This window comes from Fonsecaea multimorphosa (assembly GCF_000836435.1).
Source record: "Fonsecaea multimorphosa CBS 102226 unplaced genomic scaffold supercont1.10, whole genome shotgun sequence".
NCBI classification, from domain to species: domain Eukaryota; kingdom Fungi; phylum Ascomycota; class Eurotiomycetes; order Chaetothyriales; family Herpotrichiellaceae; genus Fonsecaea; species Fonsecaea multimorphosa.
Genome location: NW_015971644.1, coordinates 1,081,120 through 1,099,362, shown reverse-complemented (window position 1 = coordinate 1,099,362; position 18,243 = coordinate 1,081,120). Strand labels below are relative to the sequence as shown.

Sequence of the window (18,243 nt, the reverse complement as noted above, 5' to 3'; positions counted from 1 at the left end):
CCAAAGGATCACACTCAATCCCACGGCCGCAGCCTTTCGCATCTTGTACTGTCCCTCTTCTCCGCCTACGAAGCCATTCGCCTACTATTAATGTTTGCCAATGTTTTCATGGTTCCTCGATTTCCCTCTTCGGTTGTCGAGGGATTCGAAAACATTTCCGCATCCTACCGGAGAGAGAAACATACAATTTGGTCAAGGTGTGGGACACTTGACGATCAAAAGGAAAATTGCTATGATCAGGGAGGGACAAAAACGGATAACGTGTCAGGAAGCTTTGATTGCATTGGGAACTGTGCTGCACTGAACTGAAGTGAACTGCATGTCTCGTCATGGGTTCATTCATGTCCACGTCTATGCCCCGCCCTCCAGCAGAGAGCAAAGCAAAGAAAAGGAAGGGGGAAGCACGAAAAGAAAAGAAAAAAGGGAAAATTCCACCTCATAGCTTGCTTGCTTGCTTTGCTTGTTGTAGCGCCTTCTACTTGCGACCTGGGCTGCGTTGATGGCTTAAGAGGATAGCACACTACCCAAGCAAATGAATGCAAATGGACATGACCCGACTCATCGCCCATCGCCCACATTCCACGTTTTCACTTCCTGGCTTTCCTGAGTTCCTGACCTATATATGAGGTCTAATGGACGATATCTCAAGCAGGAAGTAAACACGGTACTGACGTTATTGATACTCCACGATTATGTATATCGCCATCTCGGTGCCGCTCAGGGCTGGATCTCTTTGTCCTTCCTCTCTTTCTGAAAATTGCCTGGAAGGCCATTTGCATCAGCATCTGGGAACGCTTTAGGTCCCTTTCGAGATAATTCAGAATACAATCAATGTCCGGCAGACCCGCGCGACTTGTCCAGGCGGTATGGCAAGCTGAACACTGTACCAGGTACCTCGTATTTCTATGTACCCTCCAAGTGCTCTTCAAAAAGTCCGTCTTTTTGCATACCCAAATCGCCCTCTGTGATTGCATTAATTTACACGTGAACCCAAGAGAGAGATATACCTGATGCCCTCATCCAATCCACAATTTCCCCAAGATCAGACTCTGCACAATGTCCTCGTTGCACATCACTTTGATCTTAGCATCACGGTGGCTCGTCCCCGCGTTTGCATCCGTATCCTCGTGTTCTTGAACGCCTTCATGTTTCCGGATGCCTCGTTTGCGGCCACACCCAGGCTGATCACCTCTTCTGTTCGACGCTGATGTCGAGAATGTGGCCTTTGCCGCTTCGACTTCTCGATCATCCACAAAGACATATTTATGTGTCTCGCCCTCGTCCAAACCAGCTTCCAGCCTTGTCTTCACAGACACCAGATCAGGTTCCAGCTCAACTTTTGCCGGATCCAGGGCACGCACAAGCGAGAGATATGGTCGCCGCTTGGCCTCAGCCTTGCCCTTGCCCATCACGACAATGACTTGCGAATCACTGAGGATTTTGGGTCTTACACTGATAATATCTTTGACTCTCAAACCCTCCGCACTTGCTGAGAAGGGCAAGATGCGCGACTTTGTTGCGCCTTCGAGCTCAGAGCTTTCTCCAGCTGGGAGGAGGTAACTTGCCCAGTCAACAATCTTACCGGACTCGACGCAAACCTCGATCCATCTCCCACTGAGGCAAGGGAATCCCAGCGCTAGAGCCTGAAGGTATTTCTCTTTTCGTGAGTGGCGGTCGGCGAGCAGAGCAGCGAACGAGAAGCCAGAAAATTCTTCTTTTAGCTGCATCGAGTCGGGCTCAAAGAGGTCGAGAAAAGACTCCTGTAGGACAATACCACCATTGTTCTGCACCAGTTCCACGAGATTTCGTCTACGGTCGCTGTCTTCGTATGAAATCGCGAACGCCATCTTACTGAGTAGACCTTTCGATATGTCAGTTTGTCCAGCCAAGGGTCCAGGTGCAGTTATGCCTCGACGAGTCCGTGATGAAGGCGTGGTTGGTGTAGAAGCTCGATCCAAGGGGGTGGAAACGCCAGATGAAAGCTCAGCGTGAATTGAAGGCTTGTACTCGTAGATCCGGTCTTTCATCTGCCCCCACATGATGCTGTCCAGGTATACTGCCGAGACAGGCACCTTCTTGACATTCTCAGCCGACCCGTCTGCAAGCAGGCTCTTCCGTTGCTTTGGAGCCACGAGAATTGTCTGATACCCGCGAATATCAGTCACCACCGCTCGCTCGGTCGGGATATTCTCTTGCACAATTTTGTCTTCGAAACCTCGTATGACGTGAGAGACCTTGGGAAAACCTTGCATGTCTATTTTGACTTGGTCTCCAATACGCAGGTCCAAGCTCCGCACACCATACTCATCGACCTCATCTGGGTCGTATCCTTCCCACCGGATCAGAAATCGGTTAGAGTCAGAGTTCGGACACCCAAGACAAATGGCAGGGTAATAGGCGCGGGTTTTACCATTGAAGCAGGCAAATACCATATTTGGAGCAATATCTCGCTCGCTTGTGCGATTTTCCGCCTCAATGTCGGCTTGTGCGGCCACGGCAGTATTCAAGTCTAGAGATTTATCCAAGCCAATAGAATTGACGCGGTATTGGTGCTGTTCGATGCTCTCAGGCAAACAAGGCTCCTGTGCAGCGTTCTTCATTACTTTGAGCCTTTTGCTTAACATAATGGGAGTCTCCGTGGACACACCATCATCTCTTGCCTTCCGTTTCACACCTGTCGAAGGCTTCCTGAGTGGAACGGCTTTTTGTGGCGGTGAGTCCTGAAGGTCCCATTGCGACGCGCGAGCGTTCGAGATTGCGGCCAGAGGCTGCGTACTGAGAGCATTTAAGGCCTTCGCAGTTGGCCTCCTTTCCCTTTGCGGGTATGATATAGGTGGTGGCACGGCTTGCACGTGCTTTTCCGAGCTACCATTGTCTGGTCCTGGTTCAGGATTGCCCAGCCCCTTCTGATCCTTTTGCGGAGTAGAAGATTCATTCAGATCTTGTTCGATGGCAAGGTTCCTCCTTTGTCTTCTACCAGAACCGAGGGCGGCAGGCACATCCTCATCCTTCGATACCTTTCTATCCGTCCGCTTTGGGGATAGATTCACCTGTTTGGGACTTTGAAAGTTCGCGTCCAGCTGCAGAGCCTCAAATGCGTTAAAGCTGACTTGTGATCTGAGAGGCGATGGTTCTGCAGCAATCTCCGCCATGCGTTTCCGCCGCTGCCCCGGCGGCGTAGTGATAATTGGGGGGCTACTCAACTCGGTCGCGGCAGGTTGGTCAATGGTCGTGGTGGAGGCTTGCTTGTGAGTCTGTGCTGTATCAAAGGCATCATGACTCTCATCATCCCCATTCTGAGGTTTTGGCTCGGACTCTTTCCCCCTTTGAACCTGTTGTTCGTTGGAACTAGTCTCAGGAATCGTGCTAGCTGGTGGTTGGCGCGTCTGGGAACCCGAGCTCAGCCCAGTGCGGTCAAGTCCAGTATTTGACAAGTCCTTCCTGGCCGAGAGATGCCCATCCGCTGCCGCACTGGAGAGGTCAACAGCTATGGCCGAGGCCGAGTCCCTTCGAGTTGTAGTGAAAGGTCCTGCCGGGGATGATGTTGCAGACTGTGGAACAAAATCAAGCACTCCATCAGCAACTGAAGATCTGGGAACTTGGGTAGTCGTCCGAAGTTGCTTCAGATGTCGTTCAGGCTGCGAATCTGCTACAGCAAACGGTTGTGAACTGTTGAAGGCTATGGCGTGACTGTGAGTCTCGTGGCCATGTCTGAGTGAGGGGCTGTCTTGTACGTGAGAAGGCAAATCGCTCATAACCCTTTGGAGTCTAGCAGTGGTTTCAGGTATTTGACTTGCTCGGTCAGAAAAATTCTCCTTGTCTTCGTCGTCGACCAGCACCACCGGCTGACTTGAGCGTGCCACGGCGACGGAGGAGTTATCTTCGTGCTCCGTCTCTTCCTCACTTTCATTGCTCGAGATGTGTCGATCACGCCTGATTGGGCTTGAATCACTTTGAGTGCTAGGTCGATTTACAGGCAGATTTCTCTCTGGAGAACTTCGAGTCGGTGCAGGGATGGGAGAAGACTTGGACACGGAGATACTTCGCATAGATTGCTTGGATATTGACGAAAGTTGGGCCTGGATCTTTCGGTCACGCTCACGCCGTCTCCGCTCTCTGTCAAGGAAGCTATCCTCGTCGTCGTTGAAACTATCGTGGTCAGAATCTTCGTCCTCGTTAAGCATTTCCAATTGTTTTCGACGAGCCCGTTCTCGCAGGGCCTGGGACTGCTGTACAGAGACATATCGAGAGGCTGGTTCCGTCGATGCTCGCTTAAAGTCGGAAATGGGCCGTAAGGGCGATGAAGTGGCAGCTGTCATAGGACGCGGCTGTAGCTCGATGTTTGGTGAGGGACGGTCGGAATGCAGATCTCCACTGACATCGCCGACAAAGGGCGAAGTGTTGGCCTGAGTTGCAGCAAACGCCTGGCTGAGACCCATGACATGAGCATGAGCTTCGCCGCCTCGCAATAGAGGATTGCGAGGCAACTCGGGGCTGTCAATGATGTCTCCGTTGTACCTTCTCTTCCTACCAGCAGTGGCTGGTGTCTTGAATCGCTGGGATTCTGGAAACTGGGAAAGAGCGCGTGGTGACTTGGTAGGAGAAAAGTCCACCTGGACGGGCTCCGGGTCCTCCTCGTCTCCATCGCTGACTGCATCCTTTTCTGAAACCAAACTTGAAATCAAATCAATGTGACCTTCATCACCCTCATGCAATGTTGGTCCCGTCTCTTCTTTTAAGTCTTGGACCAGCTCAAGGTCGTATCCTTCGTCTTGCAATTGTCCAGCACCTCTACTGCGGTTGAGAAGAGGCTCATAGTGCGAAGGAGACAGTTCTTGCGTCGGAGCATCACTTCCTTGACTAATCATCTTCTGTGTGGTGGCAACCGCTTTGTTCGGCGCGAACGCAGGCGGGAGGAATTGCAGTTGGCTTTCGGCATCTGTGAGGATCACTTGAGAATCGGGGACAGTGCTGGGAAGTTGGGGGATGGAGGCTGGTCCAGAATCAGGAAGGGAAGGGTGATGGTAATTTTCTGCCGTGCTCTGGACTCCTGTGTGCCGGTTGTGTTCTGAATCTGGGTGTTCGTGGCCCGACTGTGGCGCAATTAGCGACCTGCGACAAGGCTCATATAACGGTGAGGGCTAGGCTCAATTTCTAATTACCTCTAACGGCGCGAGAATGTCCGCCTTGAGATTTGCAATGTCGATACTTAATAAGCTATCTGTCGCCATCGATGTACATCAACCCATAGCGCCACGCAATTGCGCCGGCCTGCATACGGACAACGGGGTCAAAGAGTTCAGACAATGGATTGCGACTTTCCGCGTCAAAGGGTTCATGCAGGTCCAAGTATTAGCGAGTAGCGCGTGCCACTTCACGATACGCGACCATTGACTTTGCGGGGCAGACGGAAGGGACGGAACAACTTTGAACCGTTACACTCCGAGCCAGCTAGTGAATGATTGGACAGCCTTGCATGGTGCCAGCCTCGTGCTCAGGCTGCCATGTGCCCCAGTTCGGCTTCGGGCTCCGCGGACACAACAACTTGGATACTGGCATCGCTTGATATGGAAAGCCTGCCTCCAAAGCTCAAAAGTCAACGGCATATACGGTGCCATGGTCGGTCAGCTCTCTCTTCCTTTCTATACCTGCCGGTTTCGAAGAGTTACAAGCCACTCCCAGTTACCGAGACCGAGATCCTGGCGGGGTTCTGCTGCCCGCGGGCTCGAACGCCAACCTCTGAAACCTTGAACCAACCAACCACCCAGATCCCTCTCAGATGGCCGAGCCATCTGAAGATACAGACCGAGGTGATGTCATTCAAAGAGCTGTATGTCCTCGCATAGGATTTTACTCTGCCTCTGTCGTCGATACCGACGACCGTACGAAGGTCTGATTTATAAATACTACTCAATGTGCTAACATGCCACTGTTGTGAGCTTGGCAGTGCGATCAGTGTCGGGTCAGGAAGGTATTGGCACACCGCATCTTTCACTTTCTCCGACTTGACCCTGACTAGACGTCCAGATACGATGCGACAAGGAAAGTCCATGTTCCAATTGCCGGACAGCAAAGAGGGAATGTATCTCTTCCGGACTAGGACAGAAGCCGAGGCCGGCTAGGCAGAGGGTATTGATCTCTCACCAATAGTAAGGCATCTCTTTGTCCACTACCTGCCAGCAAACATGGACTGATGGTAATGTAGTGAACGGAAGATTGATCAATTTGAGACCCGCCTGGGGGGAATCGAGGACATGCTCCGGAGTCTTACAACATCTCTCAGTCGTGGTGACAGCTCTGCATCAGGATACACGAGCAGCGCCATACGCACTTATACACCTCCTAGCATGACCGAGTCCAGCCCCACATACGAAGAAGTATCGCTCAACGGAGAAAATGAGCAGACCTTCGAAGGCAACTCTTCCATGACAGCCCACACGGCGTTTGCCAGCGAGTTCCTCGAAAAGGCCGTGACCAATACCCCTCTGAGCCGACATCTCAGTCCGAATATCGAGAATGCGCTCGCATCTTTACGGCAAATGGTACAGATGCAACAGCGCAAGGACATCTCGCAGGAGAGTACGTTTGCTCACCAAAAAACGATACCAAAGGGTGGCGTCAGTCAGCTACCTTTACCACCAACCGACGTTGTGCTGAAGTTATTGCGCGAGATTAAGGGTGAGTGAAACTATCTCAACTACAGCTTTTCACATGCCGCCGGAGTATATGACAGCTTTTAACAGGACACAGTCAACCCGCCCACAATATTTATATTAAGCTGTACCTTCCTCACGGTCGAGTCCTTTATAGAATACTGTCGGAGAGTATACTTTGCTACCGAGGACTACGGCCCGGCCACCTTCATCATTGTCAATGCCGGCCTCTACTACGCTTTTCAAGAAAAGTCATTCAGGGACGAGGCTAACAGCCAAGAGTACCGTGAATACCACCACTTGTGCAGAGACAATCTGGAGACTGCCCTGGCCAATTTGCCGCTCCTTCTGCCCTCCAATAAGGAGACCATCGAGGCCCTGCTGCTTGGTGTCAGTATTCACCCCGCCCCTTCCCCCCACTGGATGCCTTGACGTCCCTCCCTATCTTTTCTTTTCCCAATTTTCTCATTGCGCAAATAGGTCACCTACGCGATCGAGGTCTCGAAATTCACGCTTGGGTGGCAGCTGAATAGTGCCGCAGCGGCCATGTGCCAGACGCTCGGCTGGCACCGTCTCCAGGCCACCGAGGACGAGAAGACCCATAACACAAAGTTGGCCACCTTCTGGTTCTGCTACATGTTGGACAAGGGCCTGTCGTTGCGCTTCGGGCGCACCTCTGTCATGCAGGATTGGGACATCTCGACACCACGCCGCTTCCACACTACCCATCATGTGGAGCCCTGGACGGAGGCAATCAATCTTTGGATCAAGACCGGAGGCGTGATGGGCGAGACGTACGAGCACCTGTACAGTCCGGCGGCGCTGGCGCGGCAGCCAGGCCAACGGATCGAAACTGCGAGCCTCCTGGTGGCCAAGATGAAGCAGCTGTGGAACGAGCTGCAGGGCTTTTCGACGACCTTGAAGCGCCAGGACAGATCCTTGGTGGACACATCGGCTGACGGCGGCATCAAGGGCAAGGAATGGCGCACAATGTCCTTGGCCGTGGTCCTAAAGTCGGCGGAGGTAAGCCACTGGGCGTCCTTGACCCTCGTGTATCGCGCGATCCCAAGCGCACCGGGCTTTCCAAGCACATTCAACACCGAATGCATTGACGCGGCACGAGGGGCGTTTAGCGCTCATGAAGAATGCATGAAGCTCACTGCAGACAATCTCTTTGTCCAGGCCGGGTATCTGCATTGGTAAGGGCCACATTCTGTCTGTCTCTATTTTCACTTTTCAAACGGATGTTCACTCCAATCCATTTTGGCCAACTCACTCACAAATGAACGTCGAAACAGGACAATACTCTACTCCCCATTCACCCCCTTTATCGTCCTCTTCTGCCACGTCATCGAGACATGCAGTGCCGACGATCTCCAACGCCTCGAGTCGTTCACGACAACCCTCCAACCCGCGCTCCACATGTCCCGGGGCATCGAGAAACTCCACCGTCTCTGCAAGTTGCTGTCCCAGGTGGCCGCCCTTTACGTCGAGGCCAAGATGCAGCCGCAGGGCCAGGAGGACCAGGACATGATGACCACGGTAGGCAACGACTTTGACATGTACCTGTCCCAGCTGGGGTTTATATCCCAGCCGAACCAGCAGCACTCGGGTGGTGGGGGCGGGAGTAGTACGCTCGCGGGTGGCGGCGGCGAGTACGGGCTGGAAGAAGGAGGAGCAGGAGGAGGCGGAGGTGGAGCAAACGGCACAGCAGTGAACATCCAGCCACCAGGACTCGGGGATTGGTTCTCCGGGAATCGATACGTGATGGGTCTGATGGAGGAGGACATGTTGGACTTTGACTTTGATCCAGAGGCGTGGACGTCGACAACAGGAGCGCGATAGGGCCCCCCCCCATCCACTTGTTGTTTTCTTTCTGGTGAGACATGGGTTCTGTCGTCCACCCCCGTACAACGCTGAATCAGCTTCCCCCGAGCCATACAAGGACATCCGATCTGAATCCTCCAGCGTGCCGCCAGAGCATATAAAAGCCGAAGGAACAAGCGTGCCTACCTACCTCTCATGGAAAAGCCAGGCGCCTTTCGACGAAATATGGAGCAAGCAGCTCTGAGAGAGTGCGAGATACACATACCGTCGAGTCAGACAAAATGCCACCCCCCAAGGGGAACCACGTCTGCGCGAGGCTCTGGGTACAAAAAGGGGGCATCGACACTAGGGAGGTAGGTCTAGGTACCCTCCTACTATCAAAACAACTGGTTCCAGGATCCAGTGTCGCGACCGGCCGTCCCTAACTACCTAGGTGGGTAATATATCCCCATGCAGAGACAGATCCAGAAAGATGAATGAAGGACTCCCATGATTAATTACGGGGCTTGGCTCGAGATTTTCCCAAATGCCAATGCAGCTCGTCCAGCTGAGTGAGGCGCAAGGGGGGGAATTTCTCCATTGCCTAGAAGAGTAATAAAACACACACGATCCAAAAACAATCATAGCTAGCCATAAAGGCGCAGTAATTAATGTATTTACCGAGTCCGGTAGATTCATTCCCTGCTTTCCCCCTCCCCCCACTAATCATTCGTGAGTCCATCCATAAACAAAGGAAGTCTCCCTTGGGGTATCTAAGAAATCCATACAAGTATTACCTGCAGGTGGTATATCCCATTTCCATTCCGAGCCTTTTAACCTAGGAGTAAGTCTCAATCAGCGCTTTTTTTTTGTTTCCCCCATTCCCCCCACCGGTTCAAAAACTCCGTCAGCTTTGCATTGACATTGACACGTTATCGTAAAAAGGCAAGAGAAGAAAAGATCAGACAGTCCCGAGTCCCGAAGAGTGTCAATCTCGACTACGGTTCGGAGTCCACCTCCTCACATTGACGTCTCGAATCTTGTATCTTGAGAATAACCAGCCTATATCCACGTCCTTGCGCTTCGCTGTATTTTCCATCAGCGGTGGGGGGATATCCACGTAGCAGAGCACGAGCTGTTTATGCACCTGTGCCTGTACGCGATTGATCCCGTGCAACCACCACCAATTTTTCCGGGTTGTTCTCCGTTCATTGTTTGCTTTCCGCTGCTCGGTGGTCGTCCAGTACGGATCGGTGTACGAGGGGATGATGACGACTGCGAATTCGGCATGCGAAAAGGCCGGGCCACGGTTGTACAAGAGGTAGTCGGTGGCAAATTTGACGCCGCTCCGTACAACCCACCCCAAAGAGCGATAGTGGTGGTACACGGCGTAGGAAATCATGAACGGGTCGTCGGGTTCTGAAGGGACGGACAGCGATCGCGGGGGGTGGTATGAATGGCGTCGGAAGAGGGAGAGGAGAGACGTGGGTGGGAGGATGGTGTTGCTGTCGTCGCAGTAAATGTTGAGGACTCCGAGGGCGTAGGAGAGGAAGAATGCTTCTTCAAGTGAAACGTTCAGGTGTTCTTGGGTTTCCTGTTGAACCACAGGCTTTTCGCCGTCTCCTTCCGGTTTGGTGGCATCTTCAAGCGGAGACGTGCCGGGACTTTTGATGGGTGATATCACGGGAGAGCTCAGGTCGAATTCACGTGCTTCGATAGTGGGCGAGAACCGGACCGTTTTCGTTCTTTGTAGTCTTTTCACGGGGCGACCACCTTCAGCCTGACTGGTATCTGAACAAGTCGACGTTGGTGGCGGAGTCGGGATCCCGTTCGCCTCGATTGCCTTTTTCCATTCCTCAAATCCTTGGATCGAGTTGTTTTCCTTGTCATCTTCCACATCAGGCGTCGCGGTCCCGCTGGCCGATTCTAGTACACTGCCGATGCCACAGATGTTTTGAGCATTTGTTTTGAGGACATTTTCTGATAGTACGCCATTAATGTGCCCGTTTAGACTCCCATTCTGAGGCAGCTGATCCAATCTCGGTCTGTCGGATGCATGAATTTTATTGGCACTGGCATCGCCGTTCTGTTGTGATTTTTGCATCGGTTCCTGCTCAATGGCACTGTCCAACCGACCCGCAATGTTACCGTTTTGCTGCAACTCTTCCGACAACTTTTGATCAATCTCTTCTTGCTCCTTTCGTGCCCGTTCTTGTTTCAGCTGCCTTCGCTGCTCCCTCCGAGAGGCCGTGTTCTCTTCCGCTGTCCGGCCTTTCTTCTGTCTATTCTCCAACCAATTCGGCTCGCTGCGGCTGAGACTCCCTCTTCCAAAGAACCCCATTTCCCAGAGCTTGCGTATCGTCTCGGGGTCGGTGACGTGGATGGAGGACGTGGCCGAGGAGAAGTAGCCATTGTAGGTCGGACGGACTGGCGGCGAAAGAACTTGGACGAGATATGAGAGGGCGATTGCAACCAACGACAACGGGTTGTGGGGGATTAGAACAGGGAGTGGATGGACTTCGACGGGCAGAAGATGGCGATGGATCTGGTTGTAATTCGGTCTCTTGGGCCGTCTGGGAGGTTTCGAGGAAGGTTGTTTCGTTGATGAGACCTCGACGCTCGCGGGAGGTGTGGAAGCTGAGGCCATGATAAAATTCCTTTCTCCAAGGGTCAGCCTCGTGGAATTTTCACATGTCTCAAAAATAACAGATTCAGAGCCGGCAGTCAACAAAAGTCGATCCCTCAGATACCGTTGTAGTCTAATACACGAGAGCCCACATCGGAGAGAAGCTGAAATCAAAGTGCAACCTCCTCGGCAAACAAGGTTGTCATCGTCGGGAAGATGGAAAAAGGTTGGTGATGTGGTGTGATCCGGGGGATTGGGCATACATACTCACTTTTCGTATCCGGTCTGCCGTGTGGTTGAGAGGGAAAAGGAAAGGATTCAAAGGTTAGATGAAAGTGTCCATGGCAGGTTTCGTCCTCGTCGGTGGAGTGGAACAGTCCTGACTCCTACTGCACCAGATGGCCGTGCAAGGCACTCAAAATGGAAATGTTCCTGTCAAATAGTAGGACAGTCATTCTGGTTGGGCCTGGGACAAGTGCCTCACTCATCAAGCTTGGGGTGTCAAGCGTGTTGAAACTTACTGCAGTTTTCGGTGAGTTTGCGGGGAGGGAATCTTTGGCGACGGAATTTTCTTGTCCGCGAAATTTCTCCAACAGCCACAAAAAAAGAAACGCACCCAACCACGTCCCTGCGATTTTGAATCAACCTACAGCAGACTTCTCAAACACAGGCGCAAGCAATACCAGAGCAGAATCAAGATGCATCTCATGTACACCGAAGACCCTGTTACGGGCAAGCGAATCTACACGTTGAAAAAGGTCCTCGATGGCACCGTCACAAAGTCCGCCCATCCGGCCAGGTTTTCCCCAGACGATAAATACTCGAGGTAATAACACATGCTCCACGCCGAGTTAGAAAGGCTCTAACGCGAATCCCAGACATCGAGTAACTCTGAAGAAGCGATATGGGCTCCTATTGACGCAGCAGAGTACGTTTCGTGGCCATGCGATCTGACCCCCGAGAGCACGACGATTGATGTGTTACAAAGATAACGGAAAGAAATGATGGGTACTTTAAAGGCGTTGTGGGAGTTTGGCGTCGTCGCGCGCAGCCGCCAGGAATCCGGGAAAGGATATCCAGATAGGAAGATTGGGGGATAGGATCATCATAATTCTCCAATTCATATCTCCTACCGCTTTCTCGAGTTGACAGTTCGACCTGCCCCTACTCTCGGCCTGCCTGCGGAATGCCCTCTATCTCCTGACAGGATGCCTGGCAGAATATCCTCGTCCATCAAATCCTTCTCTCTCCTGGTATCCCTCTTCATCTTCGCCATGGCCCTGACGTACTCCTTCTGATCCTCTGCGAGAATCAGCTCATTGCCCCATCCACCCTTTCCTCCTCCCCCGTGCCTGGCCCCTTGCCATTTCTGATTTGCGCTTCCACTCGTCGGTTTCGGGACCGAGAAGACATTGCCCTTGTTGTTCCATTGCATGTTCTTCTTCAGATGCAACTTCACCTCTCCTTTGTCATTAGTTGTACAAGTTACCCTGGTCAGGGTGGGTTTCCCACACCGCGGGCAGAACTGTTTAGACGTGTCTTTGGTGGTGGAGAAACATGCGTGACACCGTAGGATGAACTGTTTGATCTGGGAGATCCGTTGGCAGGTCTTGGTGGAGATGAGGTTCAGGTTCATTTGGAGGAGGACGTTTTGCATGGCGAAGTCGCCCGTCATAGTGGCGACCTGGAGGTGTTTGGGAGAGGATTTTGACGACCCGCTGCCGGCGGATTCGTCCTGGGCTTGTCGGCGTTTGATGTTGGAAGGGGTGATCCATCCTTCGTCTGAGTCTGAGCCTTCAGTCTCTGTTGGTTGTGGAGGAGTTGACTCCGACTGGTGCTCGGAGGGTTGTGTTGCTTCCTCTGTGGTTTCGTCGATAGCTTCGCCTGCTGCATCGTCCCTTTGACCTTCTGCCTCCTCGAGCCTCAGGCCGTCTATCTTTTCCTCGATAGAATCCAGTTCCTTCTCTGCTTGACCCTGCAAGTCCTCCACGACATCTTCCGCATTCGGAGTCTGATCTTGGTTTTCCTCTCCCTTCACCTCGTTCTGCGTTTGCGGTGGCGGCCCACCATTCAATCTCTTCTGCCCCGGTGTCGTCCTCAGCCTCCAATCACCTCCATTTCTCTCACACTCAATCTCATACGCCAATGCCAAAATCTCAAAATCGGTGTGACTGAGCACGGCGCCATCGCCGGTCTTGCGCGCAAAGTCTTTGACGATCTTCAAACTCTCGGGATTCGGCGACCGGACGGTCAAAAATGGTTTGTAGAGGGTCTCGACTCTGTTCCTTGCTTCTTCAGCCTTGATTTCGGCGAGGACGGAGGGCGTGGTCACCAGGACATGGCCGTTGGCGAGGAGGGTGGAGATCCCGGGTGTGTTCAGGAGGAGGGGCGAGGCGTCGAGGATGATGGTGTGCACGGGTTTTTTCTCGATTTCCTGATAGTCGGGGGAAGAGTCGTCGGTCATGGCTGAAAGTGGCTCGTTGGATTTTTGTGATTTCTGGTAGACTCGGCTCTCAACTTCGCAGTGGACTTGTACCGTAAAGCCTGCCTTGTGGGCTCAAAAATTCCAAAATTATTTACGAGCACATGCGGGGGGCGTCATTTCGGACCAATACACGTGACCCACCACTAAATTGCACTGTTGAGACTGCGATGGAGATCCGTACCTTCGGCTTCTTTAGCTTCTGACTTAGATGCGCCGAATTGAGCTCTCTTGAGGCTGGGCTGTGTACAGAGACTTTGATGAGGAATAAATCTGGACAAGTCAGATGTGGCTAATGATGATTTCGAAGACTCCAGACTCCAGAGCATACCTACCTAGGTACCTAGGTAGATACCTAAGTGACTAGTAGTCATAGCAGTCTTATTGAAAAGTGTACAATTGGCGCAAGTGCCATGCCACTGTGCACCTTTACACTACTTTTTTCTATCTCTTGCTGTCATTTTCGTCACATATATCATGCCCGGTGCACCATCACCATCAAGCTAGGCAAAAACCCTTTCGAGCACAAAATCAAATGCGGTTGAGGTATCCAGAAAAGACACGAATCACCCAGGCTCCTCCGCCCAAATCTACCCGATACCCTTGCAGCTCTTGAGAGAACAAACTCAAAACCGTGTAGTGATACAAAACGGTGCCTGAACGTCTATCTTACCATCCCGCTCCCCATTCTCGGCATACTCTGCCTTCTGACAAAGTCGGCCTGACTTGTCCTCCTTGAATTCGCTTCTCTCGACGCGCCCGTACTCGTCCTCGAGAGTCTCCTAGAACCCGAGGTGCCAGAAGCAGAATTCAAGTACGACAGGCGGCGACCTTCGTTATCGGCGCGTGCATCTGCAAGGGATTGCGCGAAGGGTGATCGCTTCCGAAGGGTGGGACCATAGTAGTAGATGACGTAGACGGCCAGGACGAGGAGGGTGGAAATGCAGGCGAGAATGGTGCAAGCGTAGTTGAGATGACGGCGCCCTCCGATATCTGCAGGGTTCGCATTAGTTCTGTCATGCTTCCACAAAAGGACAGAGTCCAACTTACTTGTAAAGAATGGTGTAGCCGGAACAGTAAGTACGCCTGCCAGGAAATCTCTGGACCATCCATTACCGCCGGTGGCAGATGCAGAGTATGGACCATAGGCGCATATCATATAGTCAATGGTAGCCATGTAGATGGAATAGTTTGCGATACCAACAAGAGCAGCGAAGATCATAGAGCCGATCCAGTGAATTGGAGGTCCTTGGATTGTCCAGGCAAATCCAAATAAGCCAATCGGCAGGCAAGGTGCGGTCCAGAGCAGCCACCAGAGCCGTGATTCGTACTGAGCTTTCTCGTTGCCGGGCTTGGACTCTCTCTCGTGGATATTGCGCTTGATGGCTGGAATGAACGAGATCCACGCAATAACATATCCAATCCCCAGGGGCAGAAAGGCCAAACCAACTGCGAACACAGCAAAGTTCCATTGCGCGTACACCAGGGAGAAAGATTGAATGAACATGAAGATGAGTGCGTCGCTGAAACCGCTGAGTAGCGATAGTGTGAGCACAATGGGCTCTGTCAGGAACATCTTGAACGGCCGGATCCAGGTGATAAGGATTTCTTTGACGGAGAAGCGGTCACTGAATGGCTCGAGCTCGTTCGGGCCCCAGATATTTTCACCGTTCGCTTTGCGTCTTCTCTTTGCAACTCGATCCATAATGATGGTCGAACGTGTTTCCGGGACCAGGAAGAAATGACAGGCCTGGACAAAGCCGCCGAAGATGAGTTGGATCCAGATCGTCCACCTCCAGCTGCTGACATATTGTTCAACGAAGCCGCCGACTATGGGCCCAAGCACGGAACCGAAGACAGAGGAGAAGACCACATAAGCGACGGCGAATTGCTGTTTATCAGCATCCCACAGATCGGCTGGCGATGGATTAGCGAAATGAACAAGAGGTTGGGTGCGAAAGACTAACCGATCATTCCCAGGGTCACCGAGCCTCCAGCAGAACTGAGACCACCAAGAGCTCTTCCCACCATGATGGATGCGAAGTTGGGGGCCAAGGCGACGGGGAGCTGCCAAATATTGACAAGAGTCAACGAGAGCTGAAGAATGGGCCATCGACCGAGTTCCTCGCTCCAGGGCGCCCACAATTCACAGCCAAAGGCATAGAGCACCAAGAAGATCATGGCACCACATCGTGCAGCTTGCTCGCTGACGTGGTACTCCTGCGAAATACCTTTCAGGCCGTTGGAGTAGAGGCTAGTGTTGAAGTTCATGGATAGTTGGACCAGGAAGATTACGGTGAGGATCATCCATTTCTTCCACTCGGGATAAGCGTAGCCCAGTTCGCTGTAGCAGTCGTCTTCGGTGATTTCGATCTTGTCAAAAGTCTCGGGTTCTGGTTCGTCTTCGGCGTCCTTTTCGGCCTTCTGTTCAGGCAATGTGCTCCCGACATGCTCGGCTTGTTGCTGAGCATCGTCGTCTGGCTTCACAGTAGATGCTCTTTCCCATTCTCCAGTTTCCTCCTTGGCCTCAGGCGCAGTTTCCGGTTCGGAGGGGAAATGCGGATGGCGATCACGGGGCGCCATGATGAGTAAAAGATACGATCAAAAGACTTGTTGCCCACTTGCGCATAGAAAGGGGAGGATGAATATTTTGTCCCAAAGACGCGTCAGTCAGCAACGGGGAAATCTGGGGGAATGGAGCGAGTATATACAAATTGTGGCTCATGAATAGAAATGGGGGCAACGGCGCGAAAAGGGCATTTCGGTCAACAAGGGGCCTCAAGCAGTGGAAATGTAAAAAGCTATGATATCAACAGTATCCATTCCGATAGCCTTGAAGTGGAGCCGGAGGACGGCGGTTCGAATGAAAACTCAACATCTCTGCACAATGACGAAGGCACGATCAGGGTCAGCTTTGTTAGAAATCCGGGACTGGTCAGGCGCAAATGAAAGGCGGGAAGGTCCACGGTGGGGAGGCGATATCAGTTGCCTTCCGTCTCTTGTCTTCATTCATTTGTGACCTACAGGCTTTTTCAGCTGCTGGGCGAAGACCATGTGGTAGACACGAGGCAAAAAGGGCGGAAGTTTGAACAGAGATTGGAGGCGAAAATCCCTCTTGATTTGCATGGCAGATATGGGAAGGCTGGAGCAGGCTGCGTGGCTCGGTGATGGCCTCGATGGGAATTAGGGTCGATCTCCCTGGCTTGCCGCTGAAAGTCGATGATGGTGTTGTTGGCGGTGATGGGCATTATTGGTGCTATGTGGCGGCATCCGTGGTATCAGCAACGCCATGACGTCGATAGCTCGCTCTTCGGGACCATTTCTCCTGCCAGGCTTCACGCCGTGTGAACTTGGGAGAAACAAGCAATGATCTGCTCGGATATCGGCCACGATCTTTTTTGATGCTATGCTCAGTGCTCACACTCCTCCAAGATCCATTGTGCGCAAGCCGAATGAGAGCCGAGTGCGACGTAATCTTACTACAGGCCTCCCGACAACCTCTTGGCGCTCTTGGCGAGCTCGGCCATTGGAGAAGGAGTAATCAAGCATTCACCTACTCGGTACACTGCGTCAGGTCTACCCTTATTCCGATATCAGTTACCTAGCGAGCCTAGGTACTAGGTCTGTGGGCACTCCAAGCTAGTTCGAGACGTGGCCAGGGACTGAAGATGTTCACAGGCAAAATTCGTGAAAGCGAAAAAGAACCTGAAGTGGACGAATTAACAGCACTAAATGTCCTGTACTAAGGTCGCCTTCGTACCGGTTCTTCTCCAGATCTTCCTTTTTTCTGTAGCGACGTCTTTTGAACACCAATTCATGCACTAAGACTCCCAGTGCCAATGTAATAGAGTCTGAATTCTGGACTGGAAGCCCTCTGAACGACCAGGGCTGATATGGGGCTGGCTATAATGGTCCATGGTCCGTCTTTCCCACCCACTTTGCCATTCTCAGGTGTCGAATTCAACTTTTGCCATCTGAGCCACTCGATATAATCCGTATCTGGTCGGTTGAGAAAAACGTATGTCCAGTTTCCCGAATTGGCTGAAGTGCAAATAGTGCGCGACATATTGTTCTTGCAGGCTCGCTTCGTTCTTTCAGTGTGATACTTGATCCTCGAGTCTGCACCTACCCCTGGGCAGATGATCTATTGAGGAGAGGTGTTGGTCTTTCCAGCGCTATCGCCTTGCGATGGATTTGTGGTTGCGATGTTTTTGATGGAAACCGGGCATGATGAGGAGAATCCAGGGCCCTTATATACCCAAATCAGAGCTCGGATTTCCGTTCACGGACAGCAACGTTTTCCGTACACGAACGAGTGATCCCTGATTGGGGAAGACGTTTCCAGCCGAGCTGAAAGGAGCCTGCAAATGAGCTGAAGGAATTCCGTCTGAACAATCAATATCGCGACGTGTTCGTGGATTTGCCGTCCTGCTCTTCGTCCGTACAAGGTCTAGAACCTGCATCCTCGGCCCAGAATCATGAAGTCCAGCAAGCCCCTTGACGAGTCCGGCGTGTCTTTGAAGAGCGTAAAGGCCTTTATCCTGTGCGTCTCGACCATCATGGGTTCCTCTCCACGTCCCCAAGAGTCAACCGTGATCTTCTTCAAAAGAGAGCTTTGCTGCTCCGTCATCCTAGAATAGCCATTGCACAGCCCGGTCTCGTCGGTAACTCGTTTG

General features: G+C 52.3%; 6 protein-coding genes across 6 annotated transcripts; 2 read left to right on the top strand and 4 right to left on the bottom strand.

The window, feature by feature from the left end:
• Positions 1-1,016: 1,016 nt before the first annotated feature.
• Z520_05991 (uncharacterized protein) lies at positions 1,017-5,231 on the bottom strand (the record flags this gene model as incomplete). Its single annotated transcript, XM_016776494.1, has 2 exons — positions 1,017-5,093; positions 5,163-5,231. 2 exons carry the CDS (start codon positions 5,229-5,231, stop codon positions 1,017-1,019), a joined length of 4,146 nt encoding a protein of 1,381 aa, XP_016632813.1.
• A 1,023-nt stretch (positions 5,232-6,254) lies between these two features.
• On the top strand, positions 6,255-8,498 carry Z520_05990 (uncharacterized protein; the record flags this gene model as incomplete). Its single annotated transcript, XM_016776493.1, has 4 exons — positions 6,255-6,678; positions 6,751-7,043; positions 7,134-7,852; positions 7,952-8,498. 4 exons carry the CDS (start codon positions 6,255-6,257, stop codon positions 8,496-8,498), a joined length of 1,983 nt encoding a protein of 660 aa, XP_016632812.1.
• A 949-nt stretch (positions 8,499-9,447) lies between these two features.
• On the bottom strand, positions 9,448-11,106 carry Z520_05989 (uncharacterized protein; the record flags this gene model as incomplete). Its single annotated transcript, XM_016776492.1, has 1 exon — positions 9,448-11,106. One exon carries the CDS (start codon positions 11,104-11,106, stop codon positions 9,448-9,450), a length of 1,659 nt encoding a protein of 552 aa, XP_016632811.1.
• Positions 11,107-11,783: 677 nt separating this feature from the next.
• Positions 11,784-12,039, top strand: Z520_05988 (H/ACA ribonucleoprotein complex subunit 3; the record flags this gene model as incomplete). The annotated part of the gene is made up of 2 exons (XM_016776491.1): positions 11,784-11,911; positions 11,964-12,039. 2 exons carry the CDS (start codon positions 11,784-11,786, stop codon positions 12,037-12,039), a joined length of 204 nt encoding a protein of 67 aa, XP_016632810.1.
• A 175-nt stretch (positions 12,040-12,214) lies between these two features.
• On the bottom strand, positions 12,215-13,549 carry Z520_05987 (uncharacterized protein; the record flags this gene model as incomplete). The annotated part of the gene is made up of 1 exon (XM_016776490.1): positions 12,215-13,549. The coding sequence occupies one exon, from the start codon at positions 13,547-13,549 to the stop codon at positions 12,215-12,217; it is 1,335 nt and encodes a 444-aa protein (XP_016632809.1).
• Positions 13,550-14,231: 682 nt separating this feature from the next.
• On the bottom strand, positions 14,232-16,150 carry Z520_05986 (uncharacterized protein; the record flags this gene model as incomplete). Its single annotated transcript, XM_016776489.1, has 3 exons — positions 14,232-14,560; positions 14,618-15,484; positions 15,535-16,150. 3 exons carry the CDS (start codon positions 16,148-16,150, stop codon positions 14,232-14,234), a joined length of 1,812 nt encoding a protein of 603 aa, XP_016632808.1.
• Between the last annotated feature and the right edge of the window lie 2,093 nt (positions 16,151-18,243).